This window comes from Medicago sativa, chromosome 3 (genome assembly GCF_051527215.1).
Source record: "Medicago sativa cultivar Bolivia chromosome 3, Bolivia_mono, whole genome shotgun sequence".
NCBI classification, from domain to species: Eukaryota; Viridiplantae; Streptophyta; class Magnoliopsida; order Fabales; family Fabaceae; genus Medicago; species Medicago sativa.
In genome coordinates, this window is record NC_140751.1 from 65434903 (window position 1) to 65458823 (window position 23921).

The 23921-nt window shown below is 32.1% G+C and overlaps 3 protein-coding genes and 1 long non-coding RNA gene across 6 annotated transcripts; 1 reads left to right on the top strand and 3 right to left on the bottom strand.

Annotated features, from left to right (window-relative positions):
* Positions 1-1026: 1026 nt before the first annotated feature.
* Positions 1027-4151, top strand: LOC146939240 (taxane 9-alpha-hydroxylase 1-like). The gene is made up of 4 exons (XM_085752997.1): positions 1027-1544; positions 2415-2980; positions 3257-3447; positions 3646-4151. Exons 1-4 carry the CDS (start codon positions 1168-1170, stop codon positions 3955-3957), a joined length of 1446 nt encoding a protein of 481 aa, XP_085609123.1. The 5' UTR covers positions 1027-1167; the 3' UTR covers positions 3958-4151.
* Positions 4152-5418: 1267 nt separating this feature from the next.
* On the bottom strand, positions 5419-8864 carry LOC146939241 (uncharacterized). 3 transcript variants are annotated; one of them, XR_015031593.1, is made up of 6 exons: positions 8558-8864; positions 7629-7829; positions 7332-7506; positions 6420-6597; positions 6220-6320; positions 5419-5827 (listed from the first exon to the last, which is right to left on the bottom strand). It is a non-coding gene; the product is annotated as an uncharacterized LOC146939241 (long non-coding RNA). The 3 variants fall into 3 exon arrangements; XR_015031594.1 differs by lacking the exon at positions 7332-7506; XR_015031595.1 differs by lacking the exons at positions 7332-7506; positions 7629-7829 and having other exon boundaries at positions 8558-8728.
* Positions 8865-9157: 293 nt separating this feature from the next.
* LOC146939242 (11,12-secotaxane synthase-like) lies at positions 9158-12397 on the bottom strand. Its single transcript, XM_085752998.1, has 4 exons — positions 11912-12397; positions 10269-10834; positions 9695-9885; positions 9158-9606 (listed from the first exon to the last, which is right to left on the bottom strand). The coding sequence occupies exons 1-4, from the start codon at positions 12283-12285 to the stop codon at positions 9493-9495; spliced, it is 1245 nt and encodes a 414-aa protein (XP_085609124.1). The 5' UTR covers positions 12286-12397; the 3' UTR covers positions 9158-9492.
* Positions 12398-13541: 1144 nt separating this feature from the next.
* On the bottom strand, positions 13542-15777 carry LOC146939243 (uncharacterized). The gene is made up of 3 exons (XM_085752999.1): positions 15295-15777; positions 15011-15114; positions 13542-14201 (listed from the first exon to the last, which is right to left on the bottom strand). Exons 1-3 carry the CDS (start codon positions 15757-15759, stop codon positions 13955-13957), a joined length of 816 nt encoding a protein of 271 aa, XP_085609125.1. The 5' UTR covers positions 15760-15777; the 3' UTR covers positions 13542-13954.
* Between the last annotated feature and the right edge of the window lie 8144 nt (positions 15778-23921).

Here is a 23921-nt window from a genome sequence, read left to right on the forward strand (position 1 = left end):
CATTTATAATAGCATATGCTCGTGGATGTAAAAAACAAAGAGAATTTGAAGTGGGTTTCCACATTTTTGTATGAAGACATTGAAGTCTATGTTGAACATGGATGAAACTTCATTTCAATCATGGACACAGTAAGAAATAACAGTTAATACATTATTCCCTTCGTAGTGAAGTTGCTACAATGTGAATAAAAATGCTATAATTGTAGTGATTAAAATCATACATAAGCCTATAATGTGAATAAAAACTCATTTACTTAACCCTAAAATTGTAGTGACTAAAAATCATACTTAACCCTGTGAATATTTTTTTTTTAAATTGCAAAGTGAAGTTGCTTTGTAGCAGCATCACTTTTTTTTTTTTTAAGAATGCTAACCAACACCCTAAGGACATTGGTTAAACATTCAAAACAAGTAAGTTTTTATGAAAAGTTGTATAATCATTAGTTTATCAAAAATAACATCTTATAAGGACATTGGTTAAACATCTTTTTTTTATTTTTTTTTTATTTTTAAGGAACGGGTAGCAAAAAGTTTCATAAAACATTACTTAAGGAATGCATAAGAAATTTTGTCTTGGAAAAATATAAGTCAAATACTTTTCAAAGTTATAATTACATCATTTTCTACGCAAAAGAAAATGTTAACGAGTGTCCCCGGGAAACTGTTTAAGCACCAAAAGTAAGATTTTTTAATGAAAGTTTGTGCATTTATTACATTGGAAATTAAAATCTTTACTTTTTTTAAAGTATAATTTCTTCATTAGGAATGATTAAAGAGTGATCCGAGAACACTCGTTAACAGGACCCTTATTTATTTTAGTTTCTTAAACAATGTCTTTAAAACATTTGTTAGCATTTTCCTATATAAATTGAGAAAGTCCATACTCCAAGAAGTTGTGTTAGTTAATTTAAAATTAATGGAAGCTATCAATCAATAATGATGATTATAATGTTTCCCTTTTAAATTAAAGGAAGCTCTTAGATAAATGCTGATGTTTGCCACGAGGTGTCCCTCTCAATCAATTATATTATCCATCGGGTTATACGCGTGCAAATATAAAATGATGTACGTAATTCTCTTAGAAGTCTCATCATTACGATATATATTTGATTTCAATCACCCTAAATAACTACTATATGATCTTAGGTCTCTCAATCTAATCTTCCAATGGTTGTGGAAATATATTTCATAGTTTTATGTCTACTCACTTTGAGTTTAGCTTTTCTCCTCACGAAATTTCTCTCAAAAAGTAAAATTAAAAATGTTCCAAAAGGATCTATGGGGTATCCTTTTATTGGAGAGACATATGGTTTTGTTAAAGCACTGAGGCAAGACAAGGGTTCTGAGTGGTTAGAAGAAAGGGTATCTCAATATGGTCCTGTCTTCAAAACTTCCATATTGGGTTCCCCTACTGTGTTTATTATTGGTCAACAGGGAAACAAGTTTGTTCTTGGTTCCTCACACGATGTTTTGTCTGCTAAGAAACCTCCAACACTTCAAAGGATATTTGGAAAACAAAGCCTACTTGAACTTACAGGATCAAGGTACATATTCTTCAACTATTATTCATTGATGCAACTTAAATTGTTGATTTAAATAGATTATATTATTTATCAAAAAAATAAATCCATATATAACAATCAAGGTTTTAAAAAAGAGCAATGCTATATATCAAGAAAGATTTTATCAAGAAATTGTCCCGAAATTAATGTTAGCCAATAAAATTTTAGTCTGGCCAAAAATCATGGGGTGGTGGATGTTATGTATTTTTTTTTAGAATAATGCTAGTTATCCCGACGGATAAGCTAGCGAAAGTCTCACGACTGCTAATTTTAACTAAATGCATTTTTCTTAATTACAATAATACCCTCCCTTGTATTGTGGCCCCCTCCCATGTATTGTGGTAGGAGCAAAATTATACTGCTTACAACATGTCGTGAATCGGTCGGGACAAAATCCCTCGCGAAGAATAGCAGTGCTGTTTTATTTTTATTTTTATGAAAGGTTAATAAATAAGACTGAAATCGAAGGGTGATTATTCTGCCATGTCATTCTTGAATCTTTCTTCATAAAATCATTCTTGATATCTAACATTTTCCTCATGTCATGTGTTCGCAATTGCGGCCGCAACATAAGGTTTTTGATGTCAACTACATTCCTTGACATTTTAAACAATATTTAGTTAGTTAGTTACACTAGTTAACTACTCTAGTTAGTTAGTTAGGTAGTTAGTGAGTTACACTAGTTTTGAAAAACAATATAGTTTCTATTTTACTTTTCTCTTATCGATGTCATCTATCAAGAATAGTGATATGATATTAGAGTCTGATTTCTATCAAGAATAGTAATATAATATGAACGACCGTGACACAACTGCGATCACAATTTAAAACCTGTGTTTATTTTTTGTGCAGGTTCAAATTGATTAAGGGGGAAATGCTGAAATTCTTGAAACCTGAATGCCTTCAAAACTATGTAGAAAAGATGGATGAATTAGTGAACACAGTATTATTGAGAGAATTGAAAGAGAATAAAACAATTGAAGTTGTGAGGTTGATGAAGAAACTGACCTATGATATGGCTTGCAATATATTGTTTGACATAGATGAACAAACAAGGGAGGTTTTGTATGAAGATTTTATCTTAGCATTTAAAGCAATTCATTCTCTTCCCATCAATTTCCCTGGAACCTCACTTTGGAAAGGCCTAAAGGCTCGAGAAAGAATCGTCGACAAAATACTTCCTATTATGAACAAAAGAAGGGAGGAATTGTCAAAAAGAGTTCTAAGCTCTACTAATGATATGATTTCATGCCTTCTTGCAATAAGGGATGAAAATAATCAACCTCTAGATGATGAAATGATTATTGGGACTTTTATTTTTATATTTGTTGCAGGTCATGACACATCTGCTACTCTTATGACCTTGATGATATGGAAGTTATCTAGAGATCAAGAGGTTTACAATAATGTTTTCGAAGGTAATTCTAACTTGTTTTTTAGGTTTTTCTATTTATGTTCCGTTCTATCATGGTTTTAAACTACAATTGCAATCACATTTACACTACGAACATTTATATTGCGGGAAAATACGGCTGATGTGGTTGTAATGCCATTGCGGATGCTATATTTGAGATTGCAGTTGCAAACCGTAATTTAAAACCTAGATTCCATGCTCTAAAATATAAGGGATTTAATCATTCTTTCATAAATTATATATTTTTTGGATTACATTGTTGCTAAATTCTTTTATGCAGAACAAATGGAAATCATAAAGCAAAGGGAAGGAAAAGAAGACAAGCTAACATGGGGAGAGATACAAAAGATGAAATATACATGGAGAGTTGCTCAAGAATTGATGAGGATGATCCCTCCATTGTTTGGGGCCTTTAGGAAAACAATCAAAGATACTAGTTACGAAGGATATGACATACCAAAAGGGTGGCAGGTACGTAGGTGATGTTTTTTCCAAGGTTTTAAGTTGCAGTCACAATTTTTTATATTGGTGGACAACCGTAGTCTGCGCTCTTATTTTGGAGACATCAATAACCTTGATGTCGTAGTTCAGATTGCAGTCGCATACCTTTTTTACCGGCATATTTTTTTTGGCTCGTCCTTTAATTTTATATTGGTTTCATGTTTTCAGGTATATTGGGCATCATGTGGAACACATATGAACAAAGATATATTCGAGAATCCAGAAAAGTTTGATCCATCTCGTTTTGAAAATCGAACCAAGCCAATTCCTCCCTTTTCTTACATCCCATTTGGTGCAGGGCTTCACTATTGCATAGGAAATGAGTTTGCTAGGGTTCAAACCTTAATCACTATTCACAATTTTGTGAAGACATATGAATGGTCTCAAATGAACCCAGAGGAAACAATTACTCGTCGACCAATGCCATATCCATCCTTGGGTCTCCCAATTAAGATCAAACCCAGATGTAATATGTCTTAAACTTTCTCGTTCAATCATATATGTTCTATATTTGGATTTTCTACAATCACAAAATTCCACATTCACCATGTCAATGACCCTGACCGTGACATTGAGATCGGACTATAAAAAACCCGTTTGAAATCTGCATCATCTAATTTTGATGAAACGATCGTTGAGTAGCTACATGAATAGAAAATTTTGATTAATTGCAATGAATCCGTGTGTTCATGTACTATGTAGTTGGTGTTGTTTCTTTTCTTTTCATGTGTAATATGTTCTTAAATATTTTAGTCATTGATATGTTCTTAACACAATTTTAAAATTAGTGTCAAATAGACTTATTATAACGGTTTAAAATACTGATGATATAACACCTGTACAAAACTGTGCTTTTCAAAATAGCCTCATTCACACTCACTCTCTTTTCCCTCTTCATCCTTATGGAAAACCTGAACAGTGATGCTGTTGTTGGTTCATCCAGCAATCAACCGAAACTCTCCCAGGCTGAGTTGTTGGATTTATGTCTTATTGGAAGAGTGGTTGTGAACAAATTTACACAAATTAACTACCATCTCGTTTTATGGATTACAAATTTACCCCTGGATATTTTAAAAATTGCAATTGACCTCTATACTTTTAAAAATTGCAAATTGACCTCTGATCTTTTAAAAAAAATTCAAATTAGCCTTGATTTCTTGTAATTGCTGTTTAGCCCCTAAATCTTAGTAAAATTGCCATTTTTCCCTTAACTATTGCCTTACCAAAACCTTAAAGAATCATAGAAAATCTCTTTTAATCCTTAAAAATGCTTCGAAGACACCAACATCACGAGTTCCTTCCATCAAATGTATCTTATTCAAGACATTTTAGACAGTAAATATGAATACTGTCCCAGCCAATATTCAAACCATGATTTGTTATGCTTTGAGAGTTTAACCCGTTATGTTAGACCTAACTCTATTGGTAAGGTTTTGACTTACGTTCCAACTTCAATTAATCGTATTCAAATTACAATCTTAACATGCGAGCTGTCTAGTTTTAATCAAACTATACCGAATGCCCCAATCACATGACTCATTTTACAGTACTAAATTCAAATCTCCTTGCCATTTGTTAAGTCCACTACAAGAAATTTGCCATATAGCAACGGCAAAAACCGTTGGTAAAAGTCGAAAAAACCGTTGCTATAGGTCAAAAACCTATACCAACGGCCACTTGTTGCCGTCTACAATAATATGCCTATACCAATGGCAAAATGCAGTTGCAATAGCCTATACCAACGGAAGTTTGGGGTGTTGGAAAAATATTTGGAGCTATAGCAACGGCCTTTTACACCTATCTTATAGCTTTAGCCCGCGCGTATATCCGTTGGTATAAGTCCAGACTGTCCGTTGCTATTGGTCTGCTTCTTTCTTTTTCTTTTTTTACAAATAATATTTTTGTCAAAAATAAAATATTTTTTATATGCACCACACAATATTTAAAGAAAAATAAAAGAAAATTTCAATTATATTGTCAAATTAACAAGTCTTACAAACATGTGGAACTAACATCTTACAAACTAACAAAGCTACATACCAAGCTCTTATGCTTATAGAACTTACTTAAGACCAACTATTGATAACTTAAGCTTGGATTTCTATTATCAAACAATTTAATCATATTCTCTTAAGAAACTGGAACGGAGAAGGTTATCAACACAATCTTTGAATCATATTTGAGGCCGGCACACACTTCAACAGATGTTGTAAGGAAGTAAACTTCGAACTTGCCACTTTCACTCGTCTAAAAGATTCTGATGACCTGATGTCGATTCATTGTGCTCTCCATTCTTATTCTTTTGAAAATTAGCAGTCTCTTTAATCCTTGTCATCCTAGTATAGCAAACCTGCAATAATAATTACAATTTCAGACATATAATTGCAAGTATTTTAATCAGGCTGAACAAGTATATTATAATTCTTAATGGAGATGTAGTTATCAAACTGAAAATAGAAAAATAGCAGATTATCATAGAAAGAGATAAGTCTTAATGTTCTCTTTCTTGTACAACACAGTCAGGATCCTTTGGTTTACACAACACCGAGCAGAAACACAAAGCACACAAAAAGCCTACGTCCTACAATAACAAAACATAACATTTTGCCCGCGATCATCTCGATCATATTTTAATATCAATATTAACTTAGCACAACAAATCACAATCAGAATGTCTATTCTAGTCAACTCGCAACAAATAATGCTAAACAGTCCCTCAAATGATAATGGTATAGGAAGTACCTTGCAAGGTCTGAAGAGAAGTGGCTTTCTCTTTGTAAAAATTCACATGAAGTGCTTGAAACTTGGTAGTATGATTCTTCAAGGAACTTCCAAACTGCACTCTTATAACCAAAAAAGAAGAATTAAATAAGTCTTCTGCAACACATATCTAATGACTCAGTTAACAACATCATTCATAAACCAATTTATATTTTTAATACCTCTTTGGAACTCTTTGAAAGCACCTCAGAAGACAAAGGACATGGACATCATTGTATAAACTGGTGTTCAGTGATATCTAATTGTGTAAATAAAAGAACCAAAAAATTATGTATCCTGTCTTCGCATTGATTGATAAGATAATGAACTCTCGTCAATTTTGCAGATCCTCCAAATAGCCTAAGCTAAGCATGAAATGGGAACATAATCATCTGGTATGTTAGCCAATAAAATATGAAAGCAACAAGTAAAAAAAGGCTGAAACAAACAAGAACAAAAAGTTGAACCTGTTAATCTTCGTAACCTGTTAACCAAACAATAATTTAAACCACCAAAAACAAACAAGAAGCAGAAAATGTTACTTAATTTTGTCTAATTGTTACCAACAACATCCTATAATCCCAAGTTTATAGTGCTTCCATCCATAACAAACTAATCCTCTTCAAGAGTTTGATGTACATTTTTATCTCCCTCCTCTGCTCCAAATCAAAAGAGACCTTGAGAGAAAACTTACGGACATATATTGGTTTACTAATCCTACAAAATAATATAATACCTAGACTCTCTTGAGTATAAGTTAGTTTGTCATATAACCACTTTGTATAAGTTGTTTCTATTATAAAAAAAAATATAAATTGATTTTATATAAGTTGCTTCTATTCTTGATGCTTGAATATGCAATAGTGATTCAATCTAGATTTGATAATGAATTCACTTGGAAGCTGTGTAAATGTAAATATTGATAGAAATTAAAACTTATTGTACGAAGAATATTGCACCAATAGAAATCAGTTCCTTAATTGTCCAGTCAAGTCAATTCAAATGCAATTACGAAATAAAAACAGGATTGAATCAACAAAAAATTAAAACTTAATAATTAAAAAGTGAAAAAGGAAGAGTAGAATAGAAACTACTTAATAAAAGTTGGATGTGCAGAATCAAAATGGGATTGCAACTAATCAGCCTTCTCCAATGGTTCCACTCTAGCTTCATCGGAAGCATATATCCGTTGCGGCTGTCTCAATCGCTTACGTCTCCCCTGCACTGCCCTCTCATCTCCATCTCCACGTAGCAATACATAGAATATGTCTGTGCATACTATAGGTAGTCGGTACTTACACATGCATGCACATTCATACATACAACATACACAGTACACACACACACACATATATTGATCGATAAAACACTAACATATTAGAAAATCATACCTCATCTATGGAACTGTAATTATCAGCAATTCTTGAGTATTTCCTCTGAAACTTGGTACTATCATCAAAGGATCTACAACTCTCATAAGGTTCACTAGCACCAAAATAACTTGGAGGAGGCTAGTTATAATACAGCTGTGAAGAAGAATAAGTGGGATGTAGATCATATTCATAAGCATAACTCCCTTGACCATAACTAGACTGTGGATCATAAGGTTCACTAATTATCTTATTATAGCAACATGCAGCAAAAATAATAACAACTACTAAGCATCTTACTGTAAGTCAACTCATAAAATAAGGAAAATAATGCCAAATTTCTATATAAATATCTACTTAATATAAAGGAAATGCTAACAATACTTGTTGAGAAATATAAAATAATTTTTTTTTCTTAAATTATATATTCAATGCATTAAAACTTTAGAAATCAACTTTTTTTTTCTTCTACCTAACCCATATGACATTTATTAGCACCAACATTCTTAAAAATTTACACCATAGGCATAGATCATCCATAGAGACTAATCTGTTTGATTAAACCCTATCTATGATGTACTGTTAGAAAGTGTGACAGACAGGCACAAGAGAAGAGAAGAGAAGAGATACATATATGATATACTTCCATGGATCTATAGACAGGATCCGAGTCAAAGGGTTTTGCATTCGTACTACAGGATATATTGGTAGTGAGAGAGAGAGTGTTGGTCATCCTTTGTTCTGCCGTTACGTTACATACACTCTACACAAAAACAGAGACGCACATGCTTCCAAACACTCAGCAATAGTAGTGTATAACACAGAGAAATAAATTGGATTTTAAACCCTTTCATCATCCTATTAAAAGCTTGTTATAGCTTATTAGCTAATTTAAAATTTCTCCAATATCATCAAAAAACAAATCAGGCACATTACATCTAAGCGTTTACCTTTGCGAGAAATAGGAGATTGTGAAGTTAACTCGATCGGCGACTATGAAGATGAACAAAGAGTGACAACACTGAAGCATTTAACTTGAATGCGAGAATCTGAGAATCGATGGTGAATCGATTGGGTTTCGGAGTGAGTAAAAACGATTGGGTTTCACAGAATCTTAGAATGTGTGATTGAGTTCAGGGAAGGTGGGATCTTAAATATGAGACGATCTGGATTTGATTCGGGGTGAGAATCGATTTGGGATTGAGATTTCTCAAACTAGGGATTGAAGTTTTTGTTCTGTGAGGAGTTTTGTGGTGTGAGAGAGAGAGAAATACGAAGGAAAAAAATTAAAAGAGGGTGAAAAAATTGAGCGCTTGTGTTTGGCGGTATCTGAATATTTGGTGAAAATTGAGAAAATTTGGGTGCGTTTTATCTCGGATCCTATAGCAACAGACGGTTTGGAATTTTGGTTGTTATAGGCTATCTATATCAACGCCTTCTTTTACAGTTGCTAAAGGTGACCGTTGCTATATGGCAAATTTCTTGTAGTGGTCACATGTGTTGGCCTAAGAAACAGTCGGGCAAATATAGCATGCTTTTAACATTCAACATTCAACATTTAATCATTGTATCATATTGATCTATACAATTTATACAGGCTTGTATTTGTCAATTATTAAAGCAGAATTTGAGTTCAGTTTGCTTTAATGTACTTGGATAAATAATACAGGACAATAAATTGAGTTTAAGAAGATATATTACATCTTGGTTTAATCCTAACTTGTAGACCTAAGGAAGGATATGGCATAGGTTGACGAGTAATAGTTTCCTCTGGATTCAATTGAGACCATTCACACATCTTCACAAAATTGTGAATGGTAGTTAAGGTCTCAACCCTGGCAAACTCATTTCCTATGCAATTATGAAGCCCTGCACCAAATGGAAGTTAAGTAAAGGGTGGGATTGGCTTGGTTGGATTTTCAAAACGAGATGGTTCAAACTTGTATGGATTCTCAAATATATCTTTGTTCTCATGTGTTCCACTTGATGCCCAATATACCTAAACAAGAAACTCATATTAACATTAATGTTAGCCCAAAACTATATGTGCCACTAATAAAAAGTGAAAATTTTGGAAGAAACAACACCTGCCACCCTTTTGGTATGTCATATCCTTGGTAGCTAGTATCTTTAAGTGCTTTCCTAAATCCACCAAACAAGGGAGGGATCATCCTCATCAATTCTTGAGCAACTCTCCATGTGTATTTCATCTTTTGTATCTCTCCCCATGCTAGCCTTTCTTCATTTCCTTCCCTTTGCTTTAAAATTTCCATTTGTTCTGCATAAAGGAATTTAGCAAAACTTTAAAGAGAGACTAAGGGTCTATTTGCTATAGATTATAAAAAAAAAAGAAGTGATTTTGTTATTTAATAGTTCAGAGACTTTTAAGAAAATAAAAGCTATTGTGTCTGTGGATCATAGTGAAAATTAGTATTTTTTTTTTAAATAATCATTTGCAAAAATGATTTTCAAGAGAAGTTGTGAAGTAGTTTTTATATATTTTTCATATTCTCAATTTATTTAAAAACTATAACAAACGAATGGAAACTTCCTTAAGTGATTTCTTTTAGTGTTTTTCTAAGAAAATAACAAAACAAAGCCCTTTTTTTTTGGAATATGGAATGATACACAAATAGCATAGTGTAACAAAAAATTAATTACCTTCTAAAACTTTATTGTAAACCTCTTGATCTCTAGATAACTTCCATATCATCAAGCTCATAAGAGTAGCAGATGTGTCATGACTTGCAACAAATAGAAAAATAAAATTGTCTGTAATTATGTCATCAGCTAGAGGTTGATGATTTTCATCCCTTATTGCAAGAAGACAAGAAAGCATATCATTAGTAGAGCTTAGGACTCCTTTTGACAAATCCTCCCTTCTTTTGTTCATAATAGGAAGTATCTTTGTCACAATTCTTGCTCTAGCCTTTTGGCCTCTCCAAAATGAGGTGCCAGGGAAATTGATTGGAAGAGAGTGAATTGCTTTAAATGCTGTGATAAAATCTTCAAACAGAATTTCCCTTGTGTGATCATCTATGTCAAACAATACATTGGAAGCCATATCATAGGACAGTTTCTTCATCAACCTCACAACTTCAATTGTTTTATTCTCTTTCAATTCCTTAAGTAATATTCTGTTAACTAATTCATCCATCTTTTTCACATAGTTTTGAAGGCATTCAGGTTTCAAGAATTTCAACATTTCCCCCTTCACTAACCTGTGCCTGCACCAAAAATAAACATAAGACTCATACTATGAGCTTATTTCACTTCTTTGAAATTGTCTGTTCAAACAAGAAAGACCTTATTTCACAGCGCCATTGTTTGAATCAAGATTATAATCAAGGTTTTGAAATGAAACTGTTGTCGCTGTTGCATCGTGATCCTTTATATTATGCAAAATTTTGGTTAAATGTGTTGACATCAAAAATAAAGAAAAACGTTAATAATAAAAAATTATTTTGACAAGAGGTTATTTTGACATACAAATTTGACATCAGCTTAGATGGTTATCACAATTCAAATTCGTGGTTAATCACACTCAACAAATGAGTTGCAGTTCATTAACCATTCACTTTAACACGGTTTTGAACTTAATAATCACTACTTTCAAATATACATGATATTCACCGGCAACAATTTGAGTTTCAAATACACACTTGAAATTTGTGATTAGTAACGTTCGATATTGTCTGGTTAACTTTGTTGAGTAAGTGTTTAATAAGTTTTGACATCTGTCATGTTCATTAATCATCTACTATACATAATTTGCTACATATTTAAATTGTGTTAAACATCTAAATTGTTGATTTTTGATGTTAAATTAGTCTGTTAAAAATAGGAAAAATACTTCCATGCTGTGCTCTACACACTGTTGATACAGTTCCTAACCAATACAAAAGAAAACACTTGATAACCAATCCCTTCGGTCTCGAATATAAGAAAAGATTCATTTTTCAGGCTTATTGAATAAATGATGCATTTGAGACCGGAGGGAGTATATCAACTAATCAATCCGATACATTATTTATTCATTAAATGAACCTTAAAAAAGAATCTTTTCTTACATTCGAGACCGAGTGAGTATATCAACTAATCAATCCAAAAAACACTTGAAAATTCTCTAAACGATACTGTTCAATGAAAAGTCCTTTGAAAAACCGGCTGAGCGGCACGTATGAAACCATAGAGAAGCATTTCCCTTAAAAATATGATTTCTCTTCACAAGTCATCTAAACTATTTAAAATTTTAAAACAACAATTTAAGTTGGAACAATGATTAAGAGTTGAAGAGTATGTACCTTGATCCTATAAGTTCAGCTAGGGTTTGCTTTCCAAGTATCTTTTGAATGGTAGGGGGTTTGTTAGCAGACAAAACATCATCTGAGGAACCAAGAATAAACTTGTTTCCTTGTTGTCCAATAATAAACACTGTAGGGGAACCCAGCAAGGAGGTTTTGAAAACAGGACCATATTTAGATACCCTTTCTTCTATCCACTCAGAGCCCTTATCTTGCCTTTGTGCTTTAAGAAAATCAAGTGTTTCTCCAATAATAGGATACCCCAAAGACCCTTTTGGAACATTTTTTGTTTGACTTTTTGAGAGAATTTTTTTGAGGAGAAAAACTAAACTCAAAGTGAGTGCACATAATACAATGAAAGGTATATCAACCATTTAGAAATTAGATGAGAGACTTAAGATCATTCGGTGTAGTACTAAACTCTTGAGGAGATAGAGATCATATATGGTTTTCTTATTACTTTATGTAATGTAATGAAGAGACATTGGAAAGAGAAGACATTGGTATGGTACATCATTTTATATTCAATACCAATAATCTAATTCATTGAGAGTGACACATAGTAGCATTTTTTAATTTGGATATAATCTTTGGGTCTACGGTGATGACATTATGCAAAAAAATAATATACTCCCTCCGTCCCAATTTATTTGACCCCTTGGCTCATTTCACACAGATTAAGAAAAATGTATAAATAAAGGGGAAAGTGAAATATATTGTATTGAGAATGATAAAAGTAGTATTATTTAGTGTTATATTGTATTGGGAATGATGAAAGTTGTATTGAAAATTGAAATGGGTCAGTTATTTTGGGACACTTTTTTTTAGAAAATGGGTCAGTTATTCCGGGACGGAGGGAGTATTACATTTGCAGCAGAATGGCTTCTATTTTTTATGTTCGAGCAATGGTGGGGTGAGTGTTGTGTATCTCTCTAAATAAAGAGTAGGTCTCTCTATATAATACATTGTTTTCAAAATCCCCGACTTAAACCATCTAGGATTTTGCGACTTTATTCACCTTCAATGACTCAAATCCATAGTAGAATTCCAAAATAGACAAAATCCTAGTAAAATTGCATCAAAATCGCACAAAATCGTGAAATCCATACATGAAGTCGTAGCAGCAAAATGATCAGCACTATTTGATCAAGATCGGTGACTTGCATTCCTATTTTATTAAATCAGATTCAAAATACAAACCTAGCACGTGAGCCATCTGATCTTAATCAAATGTTACTAATTTTTTACTGCACAAATTCCATGATTCTTTTGACAGTAGTAAATTCAGAAACATAACATTTTACTGCACCAATGCCATGATTTTTTCAGTAATTTGATAGATAACAATGTATTGGGTGAAGTAACTGGCCGGCAGACTTAACAAAGTATTTTATTTTATCATTATTTATTGTATTGTATCACCTTGATCTATACAATTTGTACAAGCTTGATTTGTCGTTTATAAAGAAAGAACTATCAAGCAATGCTTGTAAACTAGAAAGTTGTTGATTATTTTAATGCAAATCACTTTTTTTTTTTTGAGAGGAATGCAAATCACTTTTGTAATTGGTATTTAATTTTTTTTGCTAAGGTACAAAAGTAAACGACACATTGAAGAAAGTGACACATATAAAGAAAGCAATGATAGAACTCTTATTAAGTTTTTTGGTTACAAGAACTCTTAAGTTAAATCAACAAATTGAATAAAGAAACATAAGATCAAATAAAAAAACAAAGAGTGAAAGAATATTTTGAAAGGAACAATAGTTTTGGGATACATTAATATCTCTATAATTTGCAGAAACAATCATTATAAAAAAAAAAAAAAAAACTTCTACGCATATATCTAATTATATCTCAATATTATGTCACTTTGCGATATTATTTCTTAAAAAATATTATGTCACTTTGCGATATTATTTCTTAAAAGTGTCTCCACAAATATCTGCGATGAGATATAACTAGATGTATTCATAATTTTTTTATCCTGACGGTGTATACCAATTAAACTCTAAACATTTAACGTTAAATTAATTCTTGTTTTCAAAGAGGGACGCGATGATGAGGAGAGAAAGGAGAATATGGTGCAGACATGGCATGGGAGGCTTCACTGCTGGGAATAGACAGAGGACTCCTTGGAGTTGTTGGTGTTGTTGGTCTTGATTGGTGACCATAGCCTTTGTCACCACTCCTCCTTGGTCCTTTCTCAGCCCATTTGAGTTCACTTTGCTTTAATGTACTTGGATACCTCCAACTCAAACATCCTAGTAACCCTGCTCTCTCTATGTACCTGTGTCAATCAAGTTAATGTTATATGTTTTATTGATGTTAAGATAAAAAACTTGAACAAATATTAGAATTATCCATTGCATAACATTGTTCAACTAAAATAATGCGACACAGTTTTTCAACTAGATCTTAACGGACCACCTTCATATGAACTAGTACTTGAAAATTGTCCAAAACACCGATGACAACTGATGTTACCATTCAATAGTAGAAGCTCAGAGTCGTCTTTATCCTCACAATTGAGACGGTGATTTCATCTTTGCCAATTTTATAATAACAAAGAAAACAAATGATTCAAGTTTTGAGGAGCATTATGTTGTTTTTCTTGTTTTTGTCAAATTGAGATTGATCATATCAATGTCTCAGTCATTCGAACAAAGAAGACGTTGAACTTCTATTTCTGAAGGTCAATATCAATCATCATTGAAGTTTTAGAAGATTTTCAAGTACTGATCCAACGTAGACCACTGTAAAACTTACCCCCGAAATAGAACAAATCTATCACTGTAATGAAGGCTTAGGAGCTAATCTATCTTGATGAGTTAACTTCAACAAGAATTATTAGTGCATTTCTTTTCAAGATTATGAAATTACATGTCTGGACTCTTATACACCGATTATATCATGTGCAGATGAGATTTCATAAGAAACAGATGTTATATGTCAAAAACCATTTTGGTTATAAGTTGCATAACACAACAATCGAACAATAGATTTGCGTTTTTCAAATCATTCGATCTAATTTAGGAAACAAAATTTTAAAGACTATTTTTTTGAAGTAAAATGCTTGATTAATTAGAAAATTGTTACCTTTGGCTGAATCTTAGTCCAAGGCATTCAATACACTTTCTTCCTTCTCTCAATTCTCCCATACCTATTTCCACACACTGCTTGCAATAAACCCTGCCACATACCTGCATTTTTCAAAAACAATGTTAAATAAAGCAAAGAATAGTACATCATACTCAACAATAAAGTTACAAAATTTTATATGATTATTTGAAAATAATTTGTTACTGCAAATGGTTTTTCAAAATCTTAGAATATCATTTCTATATATAATCAACAATAGTAACATTTAAAGACATACGTACCAAGCATCTAGTCCTGAAAAAATAAACATAGTCATTGCAAATGGTACAAATCTTAGAGTGAGGAATCCCTTGTCGTCTTCGTCGAATAGCACCACCTTTTCCTGAAGCCAAGCTCTCACCACTCATGGCATCATATCCTATACTATACTCACTTGCCCTGGTAGGAGTACTTTGAACACCAACTCCTCTATGTCGAAAATCTTGTTGATTATATTTGTGATCAGAATATACCTTGAAGCCTTTCTTGAATTCATGAGTAGGGGACATGGACGTAGGTGAAAGAGAAGGTGATGGTATATTTCTTGTGGGGGTGTTAACAGCACTACCTTCAGAAATTGTAGTGTTTTTCTTCCAATTTGGTAAGTCTTGAAATGTTAGGTTAACAGATTCATCTGGGATTCCTTGGTATAGTTCCTCTAGTTTTGGTTTTTCTTCCATAGTTTTTTTCATCTTGTGATCACCCATTTTTAATTTCTTATGTTAAAATGAGATTATGTCTATAAATATTTATGGAAAGGTAAAATTAAGGTAAGAGGTATATTTCTTGTTTGGTCCAATTACTAATAAAAACGACCATATGTGGCCAAAGTTTATAAGGCCGGTTGATATGAATATTCACATTGGTTGCTTGATTTTTGTGGGGTCTCTTCAGTTTTTTTGAAAGACTGGCCATAGGAAATTGGTGTCATTATTTAATAATTTTGTCTTGCATGTTAATATCTATCTATATACTTCTATAGGAACCTTTGGAGTTTTTGTCAAAACAAGTAAACTTTGGAGCAGGGCCGTGTAAATGAATAATGCTGGCCCTATGACGAAAGTTTTTAAAAAATTTAACATGATATAAATTATTACTTTTTTATATTAATCTTCTAGTTTTTTTAGCAGTAAAAATCATTTATCAGAGCTTTGTAATAAAGGAATTCTAGTTTTATCAGAGCTTTTATATTAATCTTCTAGTTTTTTGGAAGGAAAGGGAGAAGAGAGTTTGGAAAAAAAAGGAGTGTGTGGAAAAAATAGAGGACATTAGGAGGAGGGATTTTGGAGGGCTTATTTTTCTTCAAAATATAAAACCCTTCTCATTTGGAGGAACTAAAAAATTGTATTGGAGAAAAGTTTTGGGGAGTTTATATGAATTCTTCAAATTTAATATATGTTGTTATAATATTCTTAAAATTAAAAATATATTAATCATAAGCATTAATTTATCACTCTAAAAAATACTCTTTTAAAAAATGTGAAAGATTTATCAATTTTCCCTTATATTTATGTTCCTCCAAAGCCTTTCCTTCCCCTCCCTTTTAAACTCCTAAACAAAGCCTTAAATTGCTAAGATGGCCAATTTGTTCAACAATCTTGTAACATTGTTGATCTCATGCACGATTTAAGCAATTTTAATTTTGAAAAACATATGTTAACAATAACAGTACATGTACCGTCAATGATAATGTTTAGGCAATACATGTAATTGGAAATGAATTCAGATAGCTTATAATACTTCTCTTGTCAAAAAAAAAAAAAAGCTTATAATACTTCTAGTAGAGTGTTAATTTTGTTAGCGCAGCAGTGATAACTTGCGGTGCAAGTTGTCATAATTTTTAAGAGAGAATTGAAAGATTGAGAGAGAAGAAGAGAACATTCTTTTTTCTAAAGAAACTAAATTAGTCCACCTAAATTGATACCGGAGAGAATCGAACATGAGAAGGGAACATTCTATTATTTATAAACTTGTTATTCTCGTTTGCAATGAAAGTGTGTTTATATCATACTTATATACGAACTTATTCACATTACTTGCTTATCAAGTATTCAAACAAAACTATCAAACTTTGCTTAAAAGTAGCTAACAACCATAACAAACTCTGTGACAACTTTTTTTTTAACAAACTTTGAGTTTATATCTCAACCAATTTTATTTAACACTATCATCTTCCCTTAATTCAAGTTTTCTAACTTCACCATTCCAATCACGCTTCTTAGTTTGAAAAATCTATCAATCCTCTCAGTCTGACCTTAAGTATTTCTTTGTTCACTTTTTTTTTTGGGGAAAAGAGGCTAACAAAAAGAAAAGAAACAAAAAAAAAAACAACTAAAAACTAATCTCTGTGATACATCTCTCGACGGGCATCAGCCTGCAGTTGCGGAAGCAAGCCCTCTGGATTTCTTTGTTCACCTGTTTTCTAATAAAGTGAAATCTTGCCTCAATGTATCTTGGTTTTGAATTGTGATCTAATAAAAATTACCAATAAAAATTTCTCAAGTGTATACTTGGATTAGGTTAGTAAGTAAGTTAATAAAACAATAATAATTGTGAAGTGTATGGTATTGCTAAAAATAAAAGAGATAGGGAGAGAGAAATCACACACAAAAAGTTATCTTGGTTCACCCAACGTGGGCTACTATAGTCCCCGCAATATTGTGAAGATTTTCTAATATTATCTCAACTATGCCTTTTTCTTAGATCACTTCCTTGATCTATACCTTTTCATTCTTTTCATCTCTTTGGGTTTAACGCTTGTTCCACTCACTAGCTTTTACAAACAACAATCACTAAACACTTTTAGTGATTCTTTTAGAAATCTTTTTCTATTGATTTACAATGCTTTTGCCTTTGTAAAAAACTCAAGTAAAAAGAGTTGCTGCTGGATTTTTGCTTGATGCACACGATGAAAGAGTCTTTTGATGGATATCAGAGTTAATTTTACCGAGGGATCCACCATCGACAATAATCATCACCAATTTTCCATCAACAATAGCCATCGACAATAAGACTTGACCATGTATGCATGAAATATGACTTGACGTTGCATATATTCATACACTATAACACAAGTCATCAACAATCATCAATAATTTACATAGACAATATTCATCACCAATTTTCATCAACAATATTCATCAACAATATTTATCAACAATAATCATTAACAATATACATAAATACACACACACACACACACACATACACTCACACACATATACATACATCACCAAATCATACATATGCATACACACCATCGTGAATTTATTATCATTAATAAATTATCATCATCATAGTCATCATCAAACATTCACCACAACAAAGAAGTAAAATCTCATCACTTAGTAATTATAGCATTTTAAACGAACAATCAATACTCCTAGTTAATCCACTTTTCGTGAATACATTTCATCATCAAAACAATCATTAAACATCATCTAAATAGTAGCCAACAATCATTCACAAGTTAACTTAGCATAAATCATCATTGGCCATAGTCCGTCTATTTTTCTATAAAAATCTCCTATTTTTCATTTTCACATAATTCATTATATCTCATGCATATTAATCCTCAGTTCATTAACAATCCAACATATTATCATGAGCAGAAAGTCGTTTGCAAGCTAACAAGTCATATTTCACCATTTCACCAAAGTTCGTCATAAATTCTAAAGTTCATCTATTTTCACATTTTTACAAAAAACCAAGTTACATGCTCTTATAGTTATTTATCAAACCTACATGCTTCATGTAAGTTCATCATTACAGTATACAAGTCATAACATCATCATTTCACTTAAGAAAACATTCATTCGATTATTTCAAGTTCATGTTCAATTCTCATTCAAAGTTCGTCTCAAATTAATAAAACCATTTCAAATCCAAGTAAACGATCCAGCAACTATATATTAGTCAAAACAGTGTCAAAACACCACAAAAGGAACACTTGGGGATGTCCGAAACAACCCCAAAGGCTCGGAATGTGTAGATCATCGTGTGATGTTCAACACATCTCGCCATGGCACACAGAATCTCGCTGGACGAGTTTAGCAGACACAGGAAACCAAGAAAATGAGTTCCCTCTCGGGAACTCACTCCAAAAACATCCCAAAATCCCATTTTCGATCCCATTTGACCGAAAATCGTTGTTAAAACTTCATCAATAGATAACACAAGTAATAGGGACAATTACAACACATTAAACATGGATTCATATCATCAATTAATGCAAGTTTTCATAATTATGGTCATTTTTCACAAAAACTCCAAAACTCCACAATTCAAACCAAACTTCACAAGCAACACCTACAATTCACAACCCATCAATATTCAAACATACCCAATGATTCAACAAGTGATTTAAAACATGTTTGAGCAATAATCATCAACAAAATTCATGGTTTTCACACAATTAAGCAAAATTCTCAAAAACAACTTATTCGACACCATCAACTACAAACTTAAGCATATAAACAACTTAATTCTAGAAAGTTCATCATACTCAAAATTAACATAATTATTAAGCACGAATTTTATCATCCAATTCATGAAAATCAACAAAACAAACATGATCCAAAAGCTAGAAAAATGATTATAGCTTATTATGAGAATCAAACTTATGCCCCTTACCTCAATCACTCAAAAACTTAAGCTAGGGCTTCAATCTCCTCTTCTATCTTACTTCCTAGCCTTGCCCCTCTCCTTCCTCTTCTAAGATCTTCTTCTTCTTTATTCTTCTCTCTATCTCTCTACTTTCTATCTCTATCCACCTTTTGGTAAAACTTATGAAATGAATACACAACCCTAATTTCTTACTAGAGTTATCCTTATATAGTCTCCCTATTAGGTTATGTTTCCCTCTCTCTCTCTCTCTCTTAATGAGCTCAGTAACTTCTTATCTCATTAAAATGTTACTACCAAATTACTTCATTAAAACCTCCCATTAAATACTCATACACCGCGATCTTAATTAATTATCCCAAGTTACTACAAACTATACGAAAATAACTGACCACACTAAACATACTAAAATATCCTCCAATTATAAGATTACTAAAATACTCTTACTCATCAAATGACGAAAATGCCCTTAGTCCTAAAATGACTAAAATACCCTTCTCGTCTATAAATCCACTAATCCAAATCGAACACACAAACAAACAATTAAACACATATAATAAATAAATAAATAAATAATTCTAGTGAAAAACAAGGTGTTACAATAATGAGATTTGAAGGTGGTGATTGGGAAGGAGTTGTGGACTGTGGTGATGGCGGAGACTGTGGTGGTGATGGTGGAGTGTTGTGAATGAGAATGGTGGTGGTGAGATTCAAACACACAAGAGACTTCCTTTGCTTAATCACATAAGAAAAAGACTTCTACAATCAGAGTTTAACAAATAAAATAAGATTGTGGTTTACTCTCGATATAAAATTAGATTTTAAAGAAATTTAAGTTCTAATGATTTATCATACTAATGAAATTCTAAGATATAAAAGTTTGTAAGAATTTCTCTAAGTGTTTGTGCGCTATATAATTTGACAAAGTAAGGGCACTTGTAAAATGACTGAAGTCTTGTTATATTATTCTTCAACTGCTCATGTGCTTTTATAGGAGAGATTGAGACTTGAGAGAGCCGTTGTTGAGAAGGTTGATCATAGACGTTAAAATGTTTCTCAAATGGATAATGTTGTTGAGTACTCATTTGAAACTCATTTTCTTCTAATGGAATGATCCGTCACATTCCCTCTGTCCTTGATTTTTTTTTTTTTTTGTTTCTGCATGTGGTCAGAAGAAGGCAACTTGTACTACTCTGATAGTGACATTCCTTTAGAGACGACAAACTTATTTAAAGTCTTCAGCTTCTAACATCTTCATACTTCAGATTCTTCTGAATATTCTTTTAAGATTAAAATATTGACTTTCTGGTTGACCTTTCTTCAGATCATGTTCTAAGTCTTATAAGCTTATCTTTTGCTTCATATGCTTTCTTATGTGTTCAAAGTCTTAATGTCTCATAACCAAAACTTGATTTAAGAGTTAGAATTTAATTTTATGGTCCTGCACACTTGAACACACATTAACATATCCAATTGTTCGTTTATGCATTGTTAACATCAAAACTTTAAAAACATCGTTTAAAACCCATTTTGGTTCAATATTTTGTTGGATTATTAAAATAAATAAAAAATAAACGGCACACATGGGGGTGTAGTGGGAGCATGGGAAAAAGGGTGTTCAATATAAATTACTCAAAAATAAATCATTTTATCTTTTTAAAATAATATTAAAATTTTGGGCCGATCACTTTTGATTCGAGATCGGAAGTCAGTTCTTTGGTTCAAGTTTGATTTTGGGCTTTTTATGGTTTCTTTCGGTGGATCGGAGATTGAGAGTTGGTGGAAGCTGAATGATCTTTTCAGAAAAGAGCTTTTCGGATGTGGCTCTGCTTTGGTGTTGAGGACTGGTAGTTTATTTTTGAAGGGTGTTTATTGTGGGTGAGTAGTGACAATGGGTGGTTGGATATCGTTTTTATAGAGGTTGTTTTTGTAGAGTCTTTTTTAGGTGGTGATATGTATTTTGGTGGGTGTTGTCCTCATGGATGTTTTTTTTGGGTGTTCCGCCTTTATACGATGCCTTTAGTTTGTATTCTCAGTTTCACCGGTCTCTGCACTACTAAAAAAGCAAAAATTAGTGAGGGAAATTTAGAGAGGAAAAACGTGAAATCCCTCTCTAATTTCATCACTAAATTTTGCAACCAAGGAATTTGTGATAGATTTTATTTTTTCCGTCACTAATTTCCCTCCTTAATTTTGCTTTTTCTAGTAGTGTTGTTCGTCTTGAGCAGAGATCTGGTTGTTAAATAAAATATGCTGTTTAAAAAAAATTTAAATTTTATTATAAGTTTTATATTTTTTTAATGGTAATATAAGTTTTTATTTAAAAACCTTTAGTCCATTTATTTAATATTTTGGGAGGTAGTATCATTCACATGTCAAGTAAAACATGAGTATATTCATGGTACTTGTTTTTTAGCCTAACATAACTTTTGTTTTCAATCATATTTTCTAACTTAATTATCTTTTATCATGTTTAATTATTTTAATTTTATGTTTTAGTGGTTTTTTATATTGATTGAATTCATAGCTATACGAAATAAAGAGTGTTTTTAATTCATATTTTTAATTCATACCTTCCAAGTGAAATTCAAAACTGAAACTCAAAACTAAAATCATGTTTTCTTTCTTTTATACGTGGGATGCTGCAGTTGGCCATGGGGTTTTTTTTTTTTGAAGGGCCAGGGATTTTTTGGCATGCATGTGCTCAATTCATGAATTTCTCGTTATCCACGTGGATGCATATGCTGTAGGGATGTCCTTCAACATTGATGGTTTGCGTGTAGTGAGAGAGTAGTGTTTACGAGCCACAAAACCACGCATTGGAGATATATTCCAAAATCCAAACTTAACTTGGTCACACTTCGACTAAAGAAGATGATTAAATTTTTAACGAAACAAACAATTTGCGAGTTTGGAGGAAAAGAGAGGAAAGACTTGAAAAAAAAGAAGGAGTAAGTGGAAGAAAAATATAAGACATTAGAAGAGACTTTGGGAAACTTATTTTTCTTGAAAATATAAAACTCTCCTCATTTGGGGAACTAAAAAATTGTATTTGAGGATGATTTTGACTGGTTTGAGAGAGTTTATATGAATTCTTCAAATTTAATATATGTTATTATAATATTCTTAAAATTAAAAATATATTAATCATGCATTAATTTGTTACTCTCTAAAAAAATACTCTTTCAAAAAATATGAAAGATTTCTCAATTTTCTCCTATATTTCTCTCCCTTCGAAGCCTTTCCTTACTCTCTCCTCCAAACTCCGAAACAAAACCTAAATGTCTTGAACAAAATTAAACTTCTGTTTTCTCTAATCCATCTTCAATGTCTTGGTACTCAACTCACTTCTTTAGGAACAATTCCTTAATGTCTTATGTAAGTCACTAACCATCGAATATTTGACTGGGCGTTAAACTAACAACGTATTGTTGACAACCCATAACACTTGTTGAGCAAACCTAGATCTGAAAGGACATAATTGATATCGTTAATCAAGCAAAACAGAGAGGAGCAAACAAAAACATGTTTTGAATTAGGTGCAGTGCACGATGTAGCTGCCAGGAGCAATCAACCGCTCATCTGGTTGATGTTCATGTAAGTCACCAGAGATGTTTCTTTTTCGACCTTCAATAAAGACATGATAAAATTGATTTGACGAAAAATATGACATATAATATACTAAAAATGAAAATAATCGATTATGTTTGAAGCACATAAAATAGTATTTTTTTTTGTGTACATCTAGCTAATAAATATTATTAAAAAATTTAATAACCAACAACTATTATATTAATGCAACATTCCTTAAAAAAGATTAATGCATTATACAAATAAAAAGAGGTGATATGAATCTCAACAGAGTTTATTGGTTGCAGATTCTTCCTACAATGTATTGTGTTTTATTGGTGCTCTGAAGTCAATGGGGAGAAGTAGCTTTGTATAATTGATACAATAACTGATACTCCCTCCGGTCACATTTATAAGCAAAAAACACCTTTTTAGGTACATTGAATAACTAATGTATCTAGCATATAAATGTGACCGGATACATTAATTATTCAATGAACCTAAAAAAGTGTTTTTTGCTTATAAATGTGACCGGAGGGAGTACTTTTTAGCATAAACGGTCATATAGACACTGGCTATTGAGTATCTGCGTTTGAGTTTATTATTCTTATGCTCCATTGCTAGCAGAGGCAAAGGAAAAAGAGTTGGTATATGAGTTTTTACCTAAAATACTACT

Excerpts from the sequence above, each read along its gene's own strand:
- LOC146939240 (XM_085752997.1), top strand. The coding sequence starts at position 1,168 with ATGGTTGTGGAAATATATTTCATAGTTTTATGTCTACTCACTTTGAGT. Across the intron at positions 2,981-3,256 it reads TTACAATAATGTTTTCGAAG|AACAAATGGAAATCATAAAG; the intron begins GTAATTCTAACT and ends TCTTTTATGCAG. Across the intron at positions 3,448-3,645 it reads ACATACCAAAAGGGTGGCAG|GTATATTGGGCATCATGTGG; the intron begins GTACGTAGGTGA and ends TCATGTTTTCAG.
- LOC146939242 (XM_085752998.1), bottom strand. The coding sequence starts at position 12,285 with ATGGTTGATATACCTTTCATTGTATTATGTGCACTCACTTTGAGTTTA. Across the intron at positions 10,835-11,911 it reads GCTGAACTTATAGGATCAAG|GCACAGGTTAGTGAAGGGGG; the intron begins GTACATACTCTT and ends TTTTTGGTGCAG. Across the intron at positions 9,886-10,268 it reads TTACAATAAAGTTTTAGAAG|AACAAATGGAAATTTTAAAG; the intron begins GTAATTAATTTT and ends TCCTTTATGCAG.
- LOC146939243 (XM_085752999.1), bottom strand. The coding sequence starts at position 15,759 with ATGGGTGATCACAAGATGAAAAAAACTATGGAAGAAAAACCAAAACTA. Across the intron at positions 15,115-15,294 it reads TTTTCAGGACTAGATGCTTG|GTATGTGGCAGGGTTTATTG; the intron begins GTACGTATGTCT and ends TGAAAAATGCAG. Across the intron at positions 14,202-15,010 it reads GGACTAAGATTCAGCCAAAG|GTACATAGAGAGAGCAGGGT; the intron begins GTAACAATTTTC and ends TGATTGACACAG.